Genomic DNA, 21071 nt, shown 5'->3' with positions numbered 1-21071 from the left:
TGGCATATTAAAAAGTCCACTTTCAACTCAAGTCAAGGACAGCAACAAGAGAACTGAAATGAAAAGTCAAATGTCATTTCCAAAATGCTTTATGCACAAATAACACCCAGGTAATATTATTATTATTATTTTTTTTTAATCTTTTTTTTTTTTTTTAGAATAAAATGATATTTGAATAACATTTACACATCAAGCGGACGAGACTGGGTTCTCAATCACGAATACTACCGGAAATGTAGTTGTATGCAGTCAAGTAAGGAACATTCAAGATGTCAAAAATCACCATGTGGACCTGATCGGGGATAATGATGCCAATGAGTTCTCACCATGCGCTGAAACAAATGACAAAAGAAGAAAAAAAGAATGACTTGAGAACCAAACGTGTGCCTCAGGAATTCATTTTCTATTACTGCATGTGCTCCCGCGGCTTTTCCGTGACTGAAGCTAACACGACGTGTTTTCCATATTTTATCTACAAATGCATAAATACCCAGGAGGTGGCGCTACTTTTGACAGCTCCCTGCCTTTGGCCGTGTAATCGCTGACATCACAGTCACTTTCTCCACTTTCTTTAAGCAACGATGCATGCAGTTTATGTACACGTCTTCATTTGGTATCAGAGAATGTTACAGTTTTTGTCTGACGCTTCTAAAAATCTCCTTTACTGTTTCGGCACCGAGAGTTAGCTTGTGAAACTGTAGCGCTAAACGATGTGGGAAATGTACTTTGTTCCCCTTCTTGTTGACACCAAACGCTTCTAAAATAAATATTAAATCACAGCCGTTAATGAGCTAGTGTCGCTTTGCTTAGCATAAAGACTAGCACGTGAGTTTGAGCCCAAATATACTTTACTACCTTCGGACAAAGCTAAACTAGCTTTAGCGCAGTGTCAATGCTGAGCTCATTGGCATGCTACATGCTAGCCGTACTTCTCAGACTAGCTTGTGAAAATGTAGGTAAATGAGGAAAAAGAGTAATACTTGAAATATTCGATTTCAACGGTTGCAGGGATTTAAAAAGCTAGTCCAGTGAGATAATAATATTTAAAAAAGATGAATAAATTGGCTCCAAAAATAAAGTTTAAAACAGTAAGTCAACATACTGAGTTACACTCCCATTTAACCAGAGGTGAAGAGGAGTCATTTGGCAGGTTTTTCTACCTTTAGATAAAGCTAAATTAGCTTTAGCACAGTCTCAGCGCTGAGCTCATTGGCATGCTACATGCTAGTCTTACTATGCAGACTAGCTTGTAAACATTTAGGTAAATGAGGAAAAAGAGCAAAACATTTGTCTCCAATAGTTGCAGGGATTTAAAAAGCTAGTCCAGTGAGATAATAATGTTTAAAAAAAGATGAATAAATTGGCTACAAAAATAAATTAAGTTTTAAACAGTAAGTCGACATACCCATTTAACCAGAGGTGAAGAGGAGCCATTTGGCAGGTTTTTCTACCTTTAGATCAAGCTAAATTAGCTTTAGCACATTGGCATGCTACATGCTAGTCTTACTATTCAGACTAGCTTGTGAAAACTTAGGTAAATGAGGAAAAAGAGCAATACATTTTGTTTCCAATGGTTGCAGGGATTAAAAAAAAGATAGTCCAGTGTGATTCGATCAATGCATTTGCCCAAAAAATACATTAAAGTCAATGTACTTATTACACTATCATTAAACCGGAGGCTGAGAGGAGCTAGGTCTACCTTTAGACAAAGCTAAACTAGCTTTAGTGTGGTCTTTATGCTAAGCTAGTTGGCTGTTACTTCATATTTATCATGACAGAAATTAGTGGTATTAAAAATCTCCGAAAATGATCTTATTGTTCCTTAAGAGTCCAACTTCTAGTCCCACAGCAGGATGTTTTCTGACAAAGTAAGGCACGGTGACTGAAAAGTTAATGCTTCTGTTTTTGAAGAACATTTGTTAAAACCGATGAAAAAAAATGGACGCCAACGAAACCTTTTTAAATAAGCCTTTTTCTTTCCCTGCCACTTCAGAGAATTCTGAAACGCACAGATGAGGCAGCGCGATGAAACCAACGTCGGGGGCAAACACACGAATACCTGAAAGGAAAAAAAACGGAAATCGTAATCGCCGAGTGAGGAAACGTCTTGTGTGCTATTTTACATACGGTAAGAACAACAGACACAACCACAGTCCAACATGGAAAGTTCTTCACAACTTTAGAAAATAGTAACATTTCTCGTATGCACACGCTTTTCAGACACGCCGTAGAAACTCCGCCGACCGGGCGTTTTTTCACCAGGCGTCCGATTTTTTCAGAAAATTTACAAGAGCCCACGAGTTCTGCGCTGTGCGGAGGTTCCGTCTCCTCCTCACAGCGTCAAAGTCTTGTGTGAGAGCAGACACTTCCTGCTTTTTGAGGAGCTGGTCCATTGGGGCTGAGATGAAGACTTGCTTGTTGTTTTAATCGATCGGTATATTCCACGACATCAGGTCAAGTCATCGGTCTTCGTCGGCCCCCTGCAGGGCCATTTTTGAATTCAAACTCGGGGGCACAACATGAGGGAGGACGGATGGACGCGACGTAGATCCGTCGTCTGCTGGAAGAGCAGTCTCTGGTTCGACGTGGTGAGGGGTCGGGGGGGGGGAAATGCAAAAACCAAAATGAATGGAAAGAGAAGGACGCGAGTAGCATTTGGGGGACAGTTGGGGCGCCAGTGTTGTGGTTATATGACTGTATAGGTGGGGGAGACTTTGGGGCCATGGGAGACCTACAAGGCCAAAAGCTAACCCTCGTCTTCGCTCTCTTCCTCCAGAGCCTCCTCAAACACTCTCTCTGGTAGCCTGAAGCATTCCTCGAAGAAGTTCACCAGGGACTGACTGAGGTGCTGCCGCGTTGCTTCACTGTGAATGAAGTGGCCTTCGTCTGGGTAGATCTGTAAAACGCAAAGAAACCAGGTGAGTACGTCCAATGGTGGAACATCTGATGTGGTGAAGAGTCATAGTCAAGGTAATTAAAGGTCCAGTGTAGCCCAGGGGTAGTACAAGTGTTTGTTTTGAATTGGAATGATGTATACTTCACATTAAAAACACATTTATGATGCAAAATAAATCTATTAAAGCTCACATAGAGTGGTCCTGTTGCACATATATGTTAGTTATGGAGGTCTACTTACATACATTAACTTGTTTTTATGGTCAAAAACCTCCTTGTTGCTGTAAACGAGCCGATAGAAATCCTCTTTTCTGACGCTGTTTCCCCAGCCGCGATATTTGAGACTCAACTCTCTCACCCCGGCTTCCCAACTGTGATTGGCCAGTACCCGGAAGTGACATATTCAACAATGTTTAAAAATAGCTTCTTCACGACTCCCCGCCGCAGTCCCTTTTATGACTTTGACCCGGAGTCAGACCCAGAGTCAGAAGACACTGTCGCTCGTGAAACACCTCCACAACGGACGTTGTTCTTCTTCTGCGGTTCAATGTACGCAACCGGATGTGCCCGGACTAGTGCCCGGAGCAGGAGGATCTGCTGTTCCGGAGAACCGGTGTTTACGTAACCGGACCGGGTTTTTTCAGAGATCTCGCTGAGCCTGAGATTACAATAAAACACAGCGTTCTCAGCAGTGGCTGAACTGTTTGTTTAGAACCTTCAGGGCTTCGTTAACAAGGTAATGACGCAGATACACACTAAAAAACAGCGTTAATTGGAACTGCTTTAATATCAAAAACAGACCCTGAAATTAGGTAAATAATAACACTTAATAACACTTAATTAACAAACATATGCAATTTAATGTTGAATGTATTACCTTTATAAATGCGGGGTAATTATGACTGAATATCATATTATAATTATTATAAAAGTACAGCCAACAAACATTGAGTATTTGACACATCTGCCTTAGACTAACCTTTTCCATTCTATTACCCCCTTTTCTATTAGACCTTGCAGATCTGGAAATAGAGCCAATTTAATGCCTATACTATATATGTTTTTGTATTTATGGGGAAACCAATCTACGTTCCAAGTTTCCAACTGTTACAAAAGACAAAACGTGTACAATTAGGTCCAAGAATATTTGGCCAGTGACAGTTTTTCAACTTTCAAAACTACTACTAGAGTCTGGAACCGCTTTCTCTTGTGAGATGAATCCAACATTAGAATTAGTCTTTGTGTTTGTAAGAAAGTTTGGACTTGAGGGATTTGCAAATGTGTGTTAAAGCTCAAAGTCTTAAAAAAAAAGATGATGAAAACTGTGTTTTACTGCACATTATAGCACAGTTTGAGTAGAAAAGAGATTATACAAGCATTATTTGTAAGTAATCCCCAGTAGTCCAATTAATCTCGGAAAATGTGAGCTTGTAAAATATGGAACAGAAAATGCCAGATAAAAAGACAAAAGCAGAAAAAACACACAATAATATTTTATCGTGATGTTTTTAATCTGCTCGTGAATTTAGCACCAATGGGACTTAAATTAGCGCGAGCGTGAGCTTTGAGTCATCGTGTTTACTTGTTGGCGTCAACTGGAGGTTAATGCGAGCGTGAGCACATTGACCTGTCGACTGCTCCATAACGAGCTCTGATGAACACTGAGCTGCTGTTACAGCGAGGCTTAATTGGATTAGCGCCGGTGTAAATGCAGGACGGCCGAGGAGGTCGGTTCTCGTAAGCTCATTATGTGCAATGAAGGCATTGTTAGCGCTTTAATCCTCCTCTGGCTGTGGGAACACAGGGCCCTTAAAGGCCCGGAGAAGAAAAACAGAGCAGTGAAACTGGAATAATTGGGGGAAAAAAACACTTACCTGTAAAGTGTAGTTGGCTTTTTCATTGATGAGCTGTGCAATGAATTTCGCTGTATGTTGGAAATGAACTTTTTCTGTGGAGACAGAACAAAACAGATGCTAAAACTTACTTTTTGTGGATGCTTTTTCATTATTATTATTACTAGTGCAGTGCCTGTAGTAAGTATGTATTCCTATAGTGGGAGCTGAAGAAGCTTCTTCAGTTACGGTAATGCATGATAAGGAACGTAAAGGCTAACGTAATACAAACACTGTGCAACCTCATTAGGCACAACGCGAATGTTTTCATTTTCGATTAGCATTAGCGTAGCTAGATGTTTAAATATTTTATACGATAGCTAAAACATTTGCGTTGTGCCTAATGAGGTTGTATTATCAGGGTATCCGTGGGGTCTTAAAAAGTCTTAAAAAGTCTTAAATCCAATAATTTGAATACAATTTTGAAAGGTCTTAAAAACTGAATAACGTTACTTTTATTTAAAACGTGCATAAACTTCAGTCTCGCTTTGAAATGTTTCTATTTTTGAGGATGCGCTAGCATAACTACAACTAAGGCCACCTGTGCTGCACGGCGAGAATTTATCAAGCACCGCTAGCTTGTGTGCTGTGCGCGCGCCGCGGTGTCTTTATAGCTTAGCATAGCGGCGGAGAAAACTTGATGAAAGCCCACGGCTAAGCTGAATTGCAGGTTCAACGATTTGTGGCTCCAATTTTCCTTTGTTCGTCTTTTGTACTTTTTTGCCAGTATGGATTTGAAATGGGTCTTAAATTGTATTCATTATGGTCTTAAAAAAGTCTTAAAAAGTCTTAAATTAGACTTGTTGAAACCTGCAGAGACCTTGATTATGTTAGCCCTACGCTAATGCTAATCGTAGCCTCGCTAGCTTACCTTTGGAAACAGGTGTCGCCAAGTTAGCCGCAAAGTAGTAGCATGCTAATGCAAAAATAAATATGCGCTTGCGTATTGGTGAATAGACACTGACTTATTAGATAGATAGATAGATAGATAGATAGATAGATAGATAGATAGATAGATAGATAGATAGACAGACAGACAGACAGACAGACAGACAGACAGACAGACAGACACATAGACAGACAGATAGATAGATAGATAGATAGATAGATAGATAGATAGATAGATAGATAGATAGATAGATAGATAGATAGATAGATAGATAGATAGATAGATAGATAGATAGATAGATAGATTATTATTTTCATTATCACTCACCATCAGCGGTCGGATGGATAATTAGAAACTTCTTGTCCATAAACTGAGACGCTCTGTGCGCTAAATTTGCCATCTGAGGATTAAAAGACACAGTGAATCATCTGGACGTTACAATAATGATCCAAAATGCAATTTGAAAATATAACAATTGTGTGTATTTCGTCTTACCGTGTAAGCTCTTGGATCGGGCTTTGGGAGTCCAAGATATCGTTCTGAAAACGCAGAGGCTGGAGGCAAAAGAGAGGGTTGGATTATTACTTTTCTCCTGCATTTAAATCTAATTTCACACTAATAACACGCCCGCTCCATCACTCCTATCAGTCCTGTGGTCAATTTGAATAACATATAATCATAAAAAAATACCCATCTTAAGGTATTTCTGCATTCTGCATTCAAATATATTCACTGCATCTACATATTCTTCAGCGGACCGACCTCATTTGCCATTCCACACTCGTACGGTGTCGCGACCGCGTCTGTCTCCTCGCTCCGGCAAAAAAAGCGAGAAAAAAATCAAATGGATGAGAAATTTGTCACAAGCTGCCTCCTCCTCAATTTGCAGTTTCCCGACTCGAGTGTTGTCGCTCTCAACTCGCACGACTCTGAATTTCGCACATTTTCTATTCCTCAGGTGGCCGACGCGAGGGCCGCTGTCGTTATCTGGGTTTGATTGGCTTCCTCGGCGTACCGGCGCCATCGCGCTGATGAGGTGAACAAGGTGTTGTTTTCTTTATTTCATATGTATGTATTACATAGTGAAATAACTTCCAGCAGCAGGGGTGAAGGTGTTAGGTTTCTAGGCAATATTTCCATTATTTTATTTTTTTTCCCCCCTCCCTGCCTTTGTCTGCTTCCCGACTGCGAGATCATCTGCCACAGCCTGATGGATTACGCACAAATACTGTATTAGACTATATATATATATATATATCTATATATATATATATATACTGTATATAAAGCAGATATGCACTTCTTACCGTATAATTCAAAGTCTGTAATGGGCGACAGGACAGCTCCACATTTCACCGGTGACTCCTCGCCACTGACCAACAAGCTGGTCACATATCCGCCGTACACCTGAAGCAAAGCAGACACAGCAGTTATAATAATAACTAGGACTGTACGTAGTCACGATAGGGCCGGGGAGCGCAGCAGTAACACCCCGACGTCACTTTTGAATCCGCAAAACCAACTTCGATAGTGTCGAGGTCATTTTTCGTAGGGTGCAAATTGCTAAAAAAAATGGACGCCAAATGGGGGACTTCCTGTCGAATTGAGGCCATGGTTACGGTCGACTTTTTCGTTCGTCTTGGTCTATAACACCTTCCCACCAAGTTTCGGGAAATTCGGAAGAATTCAATGTATGCCGAAGTTATAGGGCACTTCCTGTTTTGTGGCGAATGGGATCGAAATTCACCAAATCGCTGAAGGTTGCTGTGACCGCGCGTTTTGAATCGGCAAAAACTTTTCATCTTTGATGCGTCTAGTACAAACTGCCGCATTTTCCATTATCACCACCACTGAACAATCGCTAATGCTAACCTTACCTTCCCAAAAGCCCCAACTCTGCTTCCGTCGACGTAGGGCTCTTTCAAAATAAAACTGCAACAGAAAAAAAGTGGTTTTCATGAGGAGCACAATATTTATTTAATTTTTTTTTTTTTTTATTCATGAAAAACGTCACATTTCAAAGAAAAACTGTTTATTTTGTGCAGGTAAATACAAATCTCCATTTAACTCCTTAAAAAATGAGACGTTTTTCATCATCTAAACAGCTGTTTATCACAAACTGGACTTTGTTTATTTCAGTTTTGACTCCACGCGTACTTGAGTGCGTCCTTCTGGTCCTGTTCCTCGTACGCGCCCACTTTCTTCTGGACGCGGTGCAGCAGGTTGGTTCCCTGGAAGCCGCTTCCTCGCCCGTCGCAGCGCACCACGACGGCGCCGAAGCTGCTCACCAGCACCGTGGCCCAGTCCATCTGGAAGTGCTCCGACACCATCTGACCACCGGGTGTCCCATCGCTGCATGTGAGCAACCACAGACGAGCATTTTAAGGCCAGTTTTCGATAATTTTTCAGGATTAAAGACAGAAACTTTCTGAAAAGCTTAGCTATGAAGGCAATTATGTTTGGTGTTTGGTCAATATGTCAGAAATTATCTATAAATCAGAATTAGCAAAAATGTCCAACACTCTTTAAATACAGAGAAATCCATATAGTAATTGAAGGGAACGGTTGCCTTTTCAATGACATTGTTCACTTTGTTTTAAATCACCATAAATAATATAATGTAAAAGCTCTAAATCCTCCTCTGTCGAACACATATAGAAGGCTTTTACTTTGAAGAGACGGAGCATTGACGGAGCTGAGATTCACCAGCCGTAGTGGGACGTCTAATCGTGCTTAAAAACAAATCTTAAAACTAAAAATAAAGCTGGAATACAAAGGTAAACTCAGCGAAACTGACTGAGAGGATCAGTCACTTCATCGGGACGTGAGCTGAAGCTCCTACACTGCTCCCCGACGTCAAACTAGGTCTTTGAACGTGCTCATACTCACACGAGCAGCAGCAGCGGGTAGTGTGAAGTCTCCATGAAGCCTGCAGGTTTGAGGATCTGCATGGACAAGGCTGCAACACAGACACACGGCTTAAGGTTATAATCGTATTAACGTAAACTCCGTTTGATCGCTCGTCTGCTTTCATTCGACCATGTGGAATATGATGTGCAAATTTTTCCCCATTGTCTCCGCCTCTCTGCTTCCCTCAGCCACTCCCACCTCACAGCTCTGTGAACACACCTGCTCCCCCATCCCCTGCAATCAGCCCAGCATGGATTCACCAGCTCCAGTCACTCATTTGCCACGCCCGACTTTGCGGTCCTGACCCTGCCTGTCTCTGATTCACCTTCCTCGCCTCCTTCCAGGTTAATCCTCTCAGCCTTTAGTCCTTGACTACGAAACCTGTCTTTCTCTTCCTGGTTCCTGATCACTGAGCCTGTGTGTTGTTTGAACTGATTTTGCTTTTTAAGTTTGTTTTACTTGTGAACTGACAGGATATTTGTGCCACATACTGTAGTCGTCCATGTTGATCTCCTTATATTCCACTGTGGGCCAAAATGTGACCAAAAATTTTAATTCCAAAAATTTGTCAAATTTTGGACGACATAGTATAGTATGACGTTTTTGTCAAATTTTGAACCAGCATTTTTTGCCCAACAATGTGTCAAATGTTGTATGACATAGTATAGTATGAAATTTTTTGTCAAATTTTTAACCAACATTTTTTGCCCAAAAATGTGTCAAATGTTGTATGACATAGTATAGTCAAATTTTGGACGACATAGTATAGTATGACTTTTTTGTAAAATTTTGAACCAACATTTTTTGCCCAAAATGTGTAAAATTTTGGACGACATAGTATAGTATGACGTTTTTGTCAAATGTTGGACCAAAATAATTTTTTCAAAAAATGTGACAAATTTTGGACAGCATAGTTTAGTATGACTTTTTTGTCAAATTTTGGACCAACATTTTTTGCCCAAAAAAATGTGTCAAATTTTGGACGACATAGTATAGTATGACGTTTTTGTCAAATTTTGGTTATACTTGTGAACTGACAGGATATTTGTGCCACATACTGTAGTCGTCCATGTTGATCTCCTTATATTCCACTGTGGGCATCTGCATGGAGTCCAAAGTCAGCCTTAAGTCCTCGTTGCTCTCCAGTTGGTCGACTTCTGAAATACCTACACAAACACACACACACACAGTTAACGAGTCTACACTATACTATGTATACATACTATACTATGTAGTAAGTCATACTATACTATGTGTCCAAAATGTGACAATTTTTGGAGAAAAAAATATTTGGTCCAAATTTGACAAAAAGACATACTATACTATGTCGTCCAAAATCTGACCAGTTTTTTGAAAAACGTTTTTTTGGTCCAAAACTTGACAAAAACGTCACACTATACTATGCAGTACGTCATACTTTACTATGTCTCCAAAATGTGGCCATTTTTGGAGAAAAAAATTTGGTCCAAAATTGGACAAAAACGACATACTGTGTCGTCCAAAAAGTCATCTTTTTTTATATATATATATATTTGTTTGGGCCTTTTTGCCTTTAATGATAGTATAGTGGAGAGAGACAGGAAAAGGGAGACAGAGAGATGGTGGATGACACACAGGAAAGACCGCTTGGTGCAGGATACGAACCAGGATCACCTGCAGCGAGGACTACAGCTTCAGCATATGGGGTAGATGCTCTACCAAGTGAGCCACTGCTGCCCCCACGATCTGGTCCAAAACTTGACAAAAACGTCACACTATACTATGTCGTTTTTGATTCTGACCATTTTTTTGAAAAACTTTTTTGGTCCAAAACTTGACAAAAACGTCACACTATACTATGCAGTACGTCATACTATACTATGTCTCCAAAATGTGACCATTTTTGGAGAAAAAAACATTTGGTCCAAAATTGGACAAAAACGACATACTATACTATGTCGTTTTTGATTCTGACCATTTTTTTGAAAAACTTTTTTTGGTCCAAAACTTGACAAAAACGTCACACTATACTATGTAGTACGTCATACTATACTATGTCTCCAAAATGTGACCATTTTTGGAGAAAAAAACATTTGGTCCAAAATTGGACAAAAACGACATACTATACTATGTCGTCCAAATTCTGACCATTTTTTTGAAAAACTTTTTTTGGTCCAAAACTTGACAAAAACGTCACACTATACTATGTAGTACGTCATACTATACTATGTCTCCAAAATGTGACCATTTTTGGAGAAAAAAACATTTGGTCCAAAATTGGACAAAAACGACATACTATACTATGTCGTTTTTGATTCTGACCATTTTTTTGAAAAACTTTTTTGGTCCAAAACTTGACAAAAACGTCACACTATACTATGTAGTACGTCATACTATACTATGTCTCCAAAATGTGACCATTTTAGGAGAAAAAAAAATTTGGTCCAAAATTGGACAAAAACGACATACTATACTATGTCGTTTTTGATTCTGACCATTTTTTTGAAAGATCTTTTTTTGGTCCAAAACTTGACAAAAACGTCACACTATACTATGTAGTACGTCATACTATACTATGTCTCCAAAATGTGACCATTTTTGGAGGAAAAAAAATTTGGTCCAAAATTGGACAAAAACGACATACTATACTATGTCGTTTTTGATTCTGACCATTTTTTTGAAAAACTTTTTTTGGTCCAAAACTTGACAAAAACGTCACACTATACTATGTAGTACGTCATACTATACTATGTCTCCAAAATGTGACCATTTTTGGAGAAAAAAACATTTGGTCCAAAATTTGACAAAAACGACATACTATACTATGTCGTCCAAATTCTGACAATTTTTTTGAAAAACTTTTTTTGGTCCAAAACTTGACAAAAACGTCACACTATACTATGTAGTACGTCATACTATACTATGTCTCCAAAATGTGACCATTTTTGGAGAAAAAAACATTTGGTCCAAAATTGGACAAAAACGACATACTATACTATGTCGTTTTTGATTCTGACCATTTTTTTGAAAAACTTTTTTTGGTCCAAAACTTGACAAAAACGTCACACTATACTATGTAGTACGTCATACTATACTATGTCTCCAAAATGTGACCATTTTAGGAGAAAAAAAAATTTGGTCCAAAATTGGACAAAAACGACATACTATACTATGTCGTCCAAAATCTGACCATTTTTTTGAAAAACTTTTTTTTGGTCAAAAACTTGACAAAAACGTCACACTTTTCTATGTAGTACGTCATACTATACTATGTCTCTAAAATGTGACCATTTTTGGAGAAAAAAAATTTGGTCCAAAATTGGACAAAAACGACATACTATACTATGTCGTTTTTGATTCTGACAATTTTTGGAAAAACGTTTTTTTGGTCCAAAACTTGACAAAAACGTCACACTATACTATGCAGTACGTCATACTATACTATGTCTCCAAAATGTGGCCATTTTTGGAGAAAAAAAATTTGGTCCAAAATTGGACAAAAACGACATACTATACTATGTCGTTTTTGATTCAGACAATTTTTTTGAAAAACTTTTTTTGGTCCAAAACTTGACAAAAACGTCACACTATACTATGCAGTACGTCATACTGTACTAAGTCTTCAAAATGTGACCATTTTTGGAGAAAAAAAGATTTGGTCCAAAATTGGACAAAAACGACATACTATACTATGTCGTTTTTGATTCTGACAATTTTTAGAAAAACTTTTTTTGGTCCAAAACTTGACAAAAACGTCACACTATACTATGCAGTACGTCATACTATACTATGTCTCCAAAATGTGGCCATTTTTGGAGAAAAAAACATTTGGTCCAAAATTGGACAAAAACGACATACTATACTATGTCGTCCAAATTCTGACAATTTTTTTGAAAAACTTTTTTTGGTCCAAAACTTGACAAAAACGTCACACTATACTATGTAGTACGTCATACTATACTATGTCTCCAAAATGTGACCATTTTTGGAGAAAAAAACATTTGGTCCAAAATTGGACAAAAACGACATACTATACTATGTCGTTTTTGATTCTGACCATTTTTTTGAAAAACTTTTTTTGGTCCAAAACTTGACAAAAACGTCACACTATACTATGTAGTACGTCATACTATACTATGTCTCCAAAATGTGACCATTTTAGGAGAAAAAAAAATTTGGTCCAAAATTGGACAAAAACGACATACTATACTATGTCTCCAAAATGTGGCCATTTTTGGAGAAAAAAAATTTGGTCCAAAATTGGACAAAAACGACATACTGTGTCGTCCAAAAAGTGATTTTTTTTTATATATATATATTTGTTTGGGCCTTTTTGCCTTTAATAATAGTATAGTGGAGAGAGACAGGAAAAGGGAGACAGAGAGATGGTGGATGACACACAGGAAAGACCGCTTGGTGCAGGATTCGATCCAGGATCACCTGCAGCAAGGACTACAGCTTCAGCATATGGGGTAGATGCTCTACCAAGTGAGCCACCGGTGCGCCCAGAATCTGGTCCAAAAGTTGACAAAAACGTCACACTATACTATGTAGTACGTCATACTACACTATGTCTCCAAAATGTGACCATTTTTGGAGAAAAAAAATTTGGTCCAAAATTGGACAAAAACGACATACTATACTATGTCGTTTTTGATTCTGACCATTTTTTTGAAAAACTTTTTTTGGTCCAAAACTTGACAAAAACGTCACACTATACTATGCAGTACGTCATACTATACTATGTCTCCAAAATGTGGCCATTTTTGGAGAAAAAAAATTTGGTCCAAAATTGGACAAAAACGACATACTATACTATGTCGTTTTTGATTCTGACAATTTTTGGAAAAACGTTTTTTTGGTCCAAAACTTGACAAAAACGTCACACTATACTATGCAGTACGTCATACTATACTATGTCTCCAAAATGTGGCCATTTTTGGAGAAAAAAAATTTGGTCCAAAATTGGACAAAAACGACATACTATACTATGTCGTTTTTGATTCTGACCATTTTTTTGAAAACCTTTTTTTGGTCCAAAACTTGACAAAAACGTCACACTATACTATGTAGTACGTCATACTATACTATGTCTCCAAAATGTGACCATTTTTGGAGAAAAAAACATTTGGTCCAAAATTTGACAAAAACGACATACTATACTATGTCGTCCAAATTCTGACAATTTTTTTGAAAAACTTTTTTTGGTCCAAAACTTGACAAAAACGTCACACTATACTATGTAGTACGTCATACTATACTATGTCTCCAAAATGTGACCATTTTTGGAGAAAAAAACATTTGGTCCAAAATTGGACAAAAACGACATACTATACTATGTCGTTTTTGATTCTGACCATTTTTTTGAAAAACTTTTTTTGGTCCAAAACTTGACAAAAACGTCACACTATACTATGTAGTACGTCATACTATACTATGTCTCCAAAATGTGACCATTTTAGGAGAAAAAAAAATTTGGTCCAAAATTGGACAAAAACGACATACTATACTATGTCGTCCAAAATCTGACCATTTTTTTGAAAAACTTTTTTTTGGTCAAAAACTTGACAAAAACGTCACACTTTTCTATGTAGTACGTCATACTATACTATGTCTCTAAAATGTGACCATTTTTGGAGAAAAAAAATTTGGTCCAAAATTGGACAAAAACGACATACTATACTATGTCGTTTTTGATTCAGACAATTTTTGGAAAAACGTTTTTTTGGTCCAAAACTTGACAAAAACGTCACACTATACTATGCAGTACGTCATACTATACTATGTCTCCAAAATGTGGCCATTTTTGGAGAAAAAAAATTTGGTCCAAAATTGGACAAAAACGACATACTATACTATGTCGTTTTTGATTCAGACAATTTTTTTGAAAAACTTTTTTTGGTCCAAAACTTGACAAAAACGTCACACTATACTATGCAGTACGTCATACTATACTAAGTCTTCAAAATGTGACCATTTTTGGAGAAAAAAAGATTTGGTCCAAAATTGGACAAAAACGACATACTATACTATGTCGTTTTTGATTCTGACAATTTTTAGAAAAACTTTTTTTGGTCCAAAACTTGACAAAAACGTCACACTATACTATGCAGTACGTCATACTATACTATGTCTCCAAAATGTGGCCATTTTTGGAGAAAAAAACATTTGGTCCAAAATTGGACAAAAACGACATACTATACTATGTCGTCCAAATTCTGACAATTTTTTTGAAAAACTTTTTTTGGTCCAAAACTTGACAAAAACGTCACACTATACTATGTAGTACGTCATACTATACTATGTCTCCAAAATGTGACCATTTTTGGAGAAAAAAACATTTGGTCCAAAATTGGACAAAAACGACATACTATACTATGTCGTTTTTGATTCTGACCATTTTTTTGAAAAACTTTTTTTGGTCCAAAACTTGACAAAAACGTCACACTATACTATGTAGTACGTCATACTATACTATGTCTCCAAAATGTGACCATTTTAGGAGAAAAAAAAATTTGGTCCAAAATTGGACAAAAACGACATACTATACTATGTCTCCAAAATGTGGCCATTTTTGGAGAAAAAAAATTTGGTCCAAAATTGGACAAAAACGACATACTGTGTCGTCCAAAAAGTGATCTTTTTTTATATATATATATTTGTTTGGGCCTTTTTGCCTTTAATAATAGTATAGTGGAGAGAGACAGGAAAAGGGAGACAGAGAGATGGTGGATGACACACAGGAAAGACCGCTTGGTGCAGGATTCGAACCAGGATCACCTGCAGCAAGGACTACAGCTTCAGCATATGGGGTAGATGCTCTACCAAGTGAGCCACCGGTGCGCCCAGAATCTGGTCCAAAAGTTGACAAAAAGGTCACACTATACTATGTAGTACGTCATACTACACTATGTCTCCAAAATGTGACCATTTTTGGAGAAAAAAAATTTGGTCCAAAATTGGACAAAAACGACATACTATACTATGTCGTTTTTGATTCTGACCATTTTTTTGAAAAACTTTTTTTGGTCCAAAACTTGACAAAAACGTCACACTATACTATGCAGTACGTCATACTATACTATGTCTCCAAAATGTGGCCATTTTTGGAGAAAAAAAATTTGGTCCAAAATTGGACAAAAACGACATACTATACTATGTCGTTTTTGATTCTGACAATTTTTGGAAAAACGTTTTTTTGGTCCAAAACTTGACAAAAACGTCACACTATACTATGTAGTACGTCATACTATACTATGTCTCCAAAATGTGACCATTTTTGGAGAAAAAAACATTTGGTCCAAAATTTGACAAAAACGACATACTATACTATGTCGTCCAAATTCTGACAATTTTTTTGAAAAACTTTTTTTGGTCCAAAACTTGACAAAAACGTCACACTATACTATGTAGTACGTCATACTATACTATGTCTCCAAAATGTGACCATTTTTGGAGAAAAAAACATTTGGTCCAAAATTGGACAAAAACGACATACTATACTATGTCGTTTTTGATTCTGACCATTTTTTTGAAAAACTTTTTTTGGTCCAAAACTTGACAAAAACGTCACACTATACTATGTAGTACGTCATACTATACTATGTCTCCAAAATGTGACCATTTTAGGAGAAAAAAAAATTTGGTCCAAAATTGGACAAAAACGACATACTATACTATGTCGTCCAAATTCTGACAATTTTTTTGAAAAACTTTTTTTTGGTCAAAAACTTGACAAAAACGTCACACTATACTATGTAGTACGTCATACTATACTATGTCTCCAAAATGTGACCATTTTTGGAGAAAAAAACATTTGGTCCAAAATTGGACAAAAACGACATACTATACTATGTCGTTTTTGATTCTGACCATTTTTTTGAAAAACTTTTTTTGGTCCAAAACTTGACAAAAACGTCACACTATACTATGTAGTACGTCATACTATACTATGTCTCCAAAATGTGACCATTTTAGGAGAAAAAAAAATTTGGTCCAAAATTGGACAAAAACGACATACTATACTATGTCTCCAAAATGTGGCCATTTTTGGAGAAAAAAAATTTGGTCCAAAATTGGACAAAAACGACATACTGTGTCGTCCAAAAAGTGATCTTTTTTTATATATATATATTTGTTTGGGCCTTTTTGCCTTTAATAATAGTATAGTGGAGAGAGACAGGAAAAGGGAGACAGAGAGATGGTGGATGACACACAGGAAAGACCGCTTGGTGCAGGATTCGAACCAGGATCACCTGCAGCAAGGACTACAGCTTCAGCATATGGGGTAGATGCTCTACCAAGTGAGCCACCGGTGCGCCCAGAATCTGGTCCAAAAGTTGACAAAAACGTCACACTATACTATGTAGTACGTCATACTACACTATGTCTCCAAAATGTGACCATTTTTGGAGAAAAAAAATTTGGTCCAAAATTGGACAAAAACGACATACTATACTATGTCGTTTTTGATTCTGACCATTTTTTTGAAAAACTTTTTTTGGTCCAAAACTTGACAAAAACGTCACACTATACTATGCAGTACGTCATACTATACTATGTCTCCAAAATGTGGCCATTTTTGGAGAAAAAAAATTTGGTCCAAAATTGGACAAAAACGACATACTATACTATGTCGTTTTTGATTCTGACAATTTTTGGAAAAACGTTTTTTTGGTCCAAAACTTGACAAAAACGTCACACTATACTATGCAGTACGTCATACTATACTATGTCTCCAAAATGTGGCCATTTTTGGAGAAAAAAAATTTGGTCCAAAATTGGACAAAAACGACATACTATATATGTCGTTTTTGATTCTGACCATTTTTTTGAAAACCTTTTTTTGGTCCAAAACTTGACAAAAACGTCACACTATACTATGCAGTACGTCATACTATACTATGTCTCCAAAATGTGGCCATTTTTGGAGAAAAAAAATTTGGTCCAAAATTGGACAAAAACGACATACTATACTATGTCGTTTTTGATTCGGACAATTTTTTTGAAAAACTTTTTTTGGTCCAAAACTTGACAAAAACGTCACACTATACTATGCAGTACGTCATACTATACTATGTCTCCAAAATGTGGCCATTTTTGGAGAAAAAAAATTTGGTCCAAAATTGGACAAAAACGACATACTATACTATGTCGTTTTTGATTCTGACAATTTTTGGAAAAACGTTTTTTTGGTCCAAAACTTGACAAAAACGTCACACTATACTATGCAGTACGTCATACTATACTATGTCTCCAAAATGTGGCCATTTTTGGAGAAAAAAAATTTGGTCCAAAATTGGACAAAAACGACATACTATACTATGTCGTTTTTGATTCTGACAATTTTTGGAAAAACGTTTTTTTGGTCCAAAACTTGACAAAAACGTCACACTATACTATGCAGTACGTCATACTATACTATGTCTCCAAAATGTGGCCATTTTTGGAGAAAAAAAATTTGGTCCAAAATTGGACAAAAACGACATACTATACTATGTCGTTTTTGATTCTGACCATTTTTTTGAAAAACTTTTTTTGGTCCAAAACTTGACAAAAACGTCACACTATACTATGCAGTACGTCATACTATACTATGTCTCCAAAATGTGGCCATTTTTGGAGAAAAAAAATTTGGTCCAAAATTGGACAAAAACGACATACTATACTATGTCGTTTTTGATTCGGACAATTTTTTTGAAAAACTTTTTTTGGTCCAAAACTTGACAAAAACGTCACACTATACTATGCAGTACGTCATACTATACTATGTCTCCAAAATGTGGCCATTTTTGGAGCAAAAAAATTTGGTCCAAAATTGGACAAAAACGACATACTATACTATGTCGTTTTTGATTCTGACAATTTTTGGAAAAACGTTTTTTTGGTCCAAAACTTGACAAAAACGTCACACTATACTATGCAGTACGTCATACGTTACTATGTCTTCAAAATGTGGCCATTTTTGGAGCAAAAAAATTTGGTCCAAAATTGGACAAAAACGACATACTATACTATGTCGTTTTTGATTCTGACAATTTTTGGAAAAACTTTTTTTTGGTCCAAAACTTGACAAAAACGTCACACTATACTATGCAGTACGTCATACGTTACTATGTCTTCAAAATGTGGCCATTTTTGGAGAAAAAAAATTTGGTCCAAAATTGGACAAAAACGACATACTATACTATGTCGTTTTTGATTCTGACCATTTTTTTGAAAAACTTTTTTTGGTCCAAAACTTGACAAAAACGTCACACTATACTATGCAGTACGTCATACTATACTAAGTCTTCAAAATGTGACCATTTTTGGAGAAAAAAAATTTGGTCCAAAATTGGACAAAAACGACATACTATACTATGTCGTTTTTGATTCTGACCATTTTTTTGAAAAACTTTTTTTGGTCCAAAACTTGACAAAAACGTCACACTATACTATGTAGTACGTCATACTATACTATGTCTCCAAAATGTGACCATTTTTGGAGAAAAAAAAATTTGGTCCAAAATTGGACAAAAACGACATACTATACTATGTCGTTTTTGATTCTGACCATTTTTTTGAAAAACTTTTTTTTCGTCAAAAACTTGACAAAAACGTCACACTATACTATGCAGTACGTCATACTATACTAAGTCTTCAAAATGTGACCAGTTTTGGAGAAAAAAAATTTGGTCCAAAATTGGACAAAAACGACATACTATACTATGTCGTTTTTGATTCTGACCATTTTTTTGAAAAACTTTTTTTGGTCCAAAACTTGACAAAAACGTCACACTATACTATGTAGTACGTCATACTATACTATGTCTCCAAAATGTGACCATTTTTGGAGAAAAAAAATTTGGTCCAAAATTGGACAAAAACGACATACTATACTATGTCGTTTTTGATTCTGACCATTTTTTTGAAAAACTTTTTTTGGTCCAAAACTTGACAAAAACGTCACACTATACTATGCAGTACGTCATACTATACTAAGTCTTCAAAATGTGACCATTTTTGGAGAAAAAAAATTTGGTCCAAAATTGGACAAAAACGACATACTATACTATGTCGTTTTTGATTCTGACAATTTTTTTGAAAAACTTTTTTTTGGTCCAAAACTTGACAAAAACGTCACACTATACTATGCAGTACGTCCTACTATACTATGTCTCCAAAATGTGACCATTTTTGGAGAAAAAAAATTTGGTCCAAAATTGGACAAAAACGACATACTATACTATGTCGTTTTTGATTCTGACCATTTTTTTGAAAAACATTTTTTGGTCCAAAACTTGACAAAAACGTCACACTATACTATGCAGTACGTCATACTATACTAAGTCTTCAAAATGTGACCATTTTTGGAGAAAAAAAATTTGGTCCAAAATTGGACAAAAACGACATACTATACTATGTCGTTTTTGATTCTGACAATTTTTTTGAAAACCTTTTTTTTGGTCCAAAACTTGACAAAAACGTCACACTATACTATGCAGTACGTCCTACTATACTATGTCTCCAAAATGTGACCATTTTTGGAGAAAAAAACATTTGGTCCAAAATTGGACAAAAACGACATACTATACTATGTCGTCTAAAATCTGACCATTTTTTTGAAAAACTTTTTTTTGGTCAAAAACTTGAAAAAACGTCACACTATACTATGCAGTACATCATACTATACTAAGTCTCCAAAATGTGACCATTTTTGGAGAAAAAAAATTTGGTCCAAAATTGGACAAAAACGACATACTATACTATGTCGTTTTTGATTCTGACAATTTTTTTGAAAAACTTTTTTTTGGTCCAAAACTTGACAAAAACGTCACACTATACTATGCAGTACGTCCTACTATACTATGTCTCCAAAATGTGACCATTTTTGGAGAAAAAAAATTTGGTCCAAAATTGGACAAAAACGACATACTATACTATGTCGTTTTTGATTCTGACCATTTTTTTGAAAAACGTTTTTTTGGTCAAAGACTTGACAAAACTGTCACACTATACTATGTAGTACGTCATACTATACTATGTCTCTAAAATGTGACCATTTTTGGAGAAAAAAAATTTGGTCCAAAATTGGACAAAAACGACATACTATACTATGTCGTTTTTGATTCTGACAATTTTTTTGAAAAACTTTTTTTGGTCCAAAACTTGACAAAAACGTCACACTATACTATGTAGTACGTCATACTATACTATGTCTCCAAAATGTGACCATTTTTGGAGAAAAAAAATTTGGTCCAAAATTGGACAAAAACGACATACTATACTATGTCGTTTTTGATTCTGACCATTTTTTTGAAAAACTTTTTTTGGTCCAAAACTTGACAAAAACGTCACACTATACTATGCAGTACGTCATACTATACTAAGTCTTCAAAATGTGACCATTTTTGGAGAAAAAAAATTTGGTCCAAAATTGGACAAAAACGACATACTATACTATGTCGTTTTTGATTCTGACCATTTTTTTGAAAAACTTTTTTTTGGTCCAAAACTTGACAAAA

At 36.3% G+C, this 21071-nt stretch overlaps 1 protein-coding gene across 1 annotated transcript in view; it reads right to left on the bottom strand.

The window, feature by feature from the left end:
* Nucleotides 1-2545: 2545 nt before the first annotated feature.
* The window catches only part of LOC310937244 (A-type potassium channel modulatory protein DPP6-like), a gene marked incomplete at its 5' end in the record, with an annotated part of 222330 nt that continues 203804 nt past the window's right edge, over nucleotides 2546-21071 (bottom strand). Inside the window, 9 exons of the mRNA XM_083901474.1 lie at nucleotides 2546-2896; nucleotides 4770-4843; nucleotides 6004-6076; nucleotides 6172-6230; nucleotides 6984-7083; nucleotides 7554-7608; nucleotides 7834-8028; nucleotides 8566-8635; nucleotides 9645-9752. Of these exons, the coding sequence (XP_083757600.1) occupies nucleotides 2747-2896; nucleotides 4770-4843; nucleotides 6004-6076; nucleotides 6172-6230; nucleotides 6984-7083; nucleotides 7554-7608; nucleotides 7834-8028; nucleotides 8566-8635; nucleotides 9645-9752 (884 nt within the window). The 3' untranslated portion in view covers nucleotides 2546-2746. The remainder of the gene's footprint in view (nucleotides 2897-4769; nucleotides 4844-6003; nucleotides 6077-6171; nucleotides 6231-6983; nucleotides 7084-7553; nucleotides 7609-7833; nucleotides 8029-8565; nucleotides 8636-9644; nucleotides 9753-21071) is intronic.

This window comes from Microchirus variegatus (assembly GCF_963457635.1).
Source record: "Microchirus variegatus genome assembly, chromosome: 15".
NCBI lineage: Eukaryota > Metazoa > Chordata > Actinopteri > Pleuronectiformes > Soleidae > Microchirus > Microchirus variegatus.
Note: the sequence above shows the minus strand (reverse complement) of the source record. Positions and strands in the feature narration are given on the sequence as shown.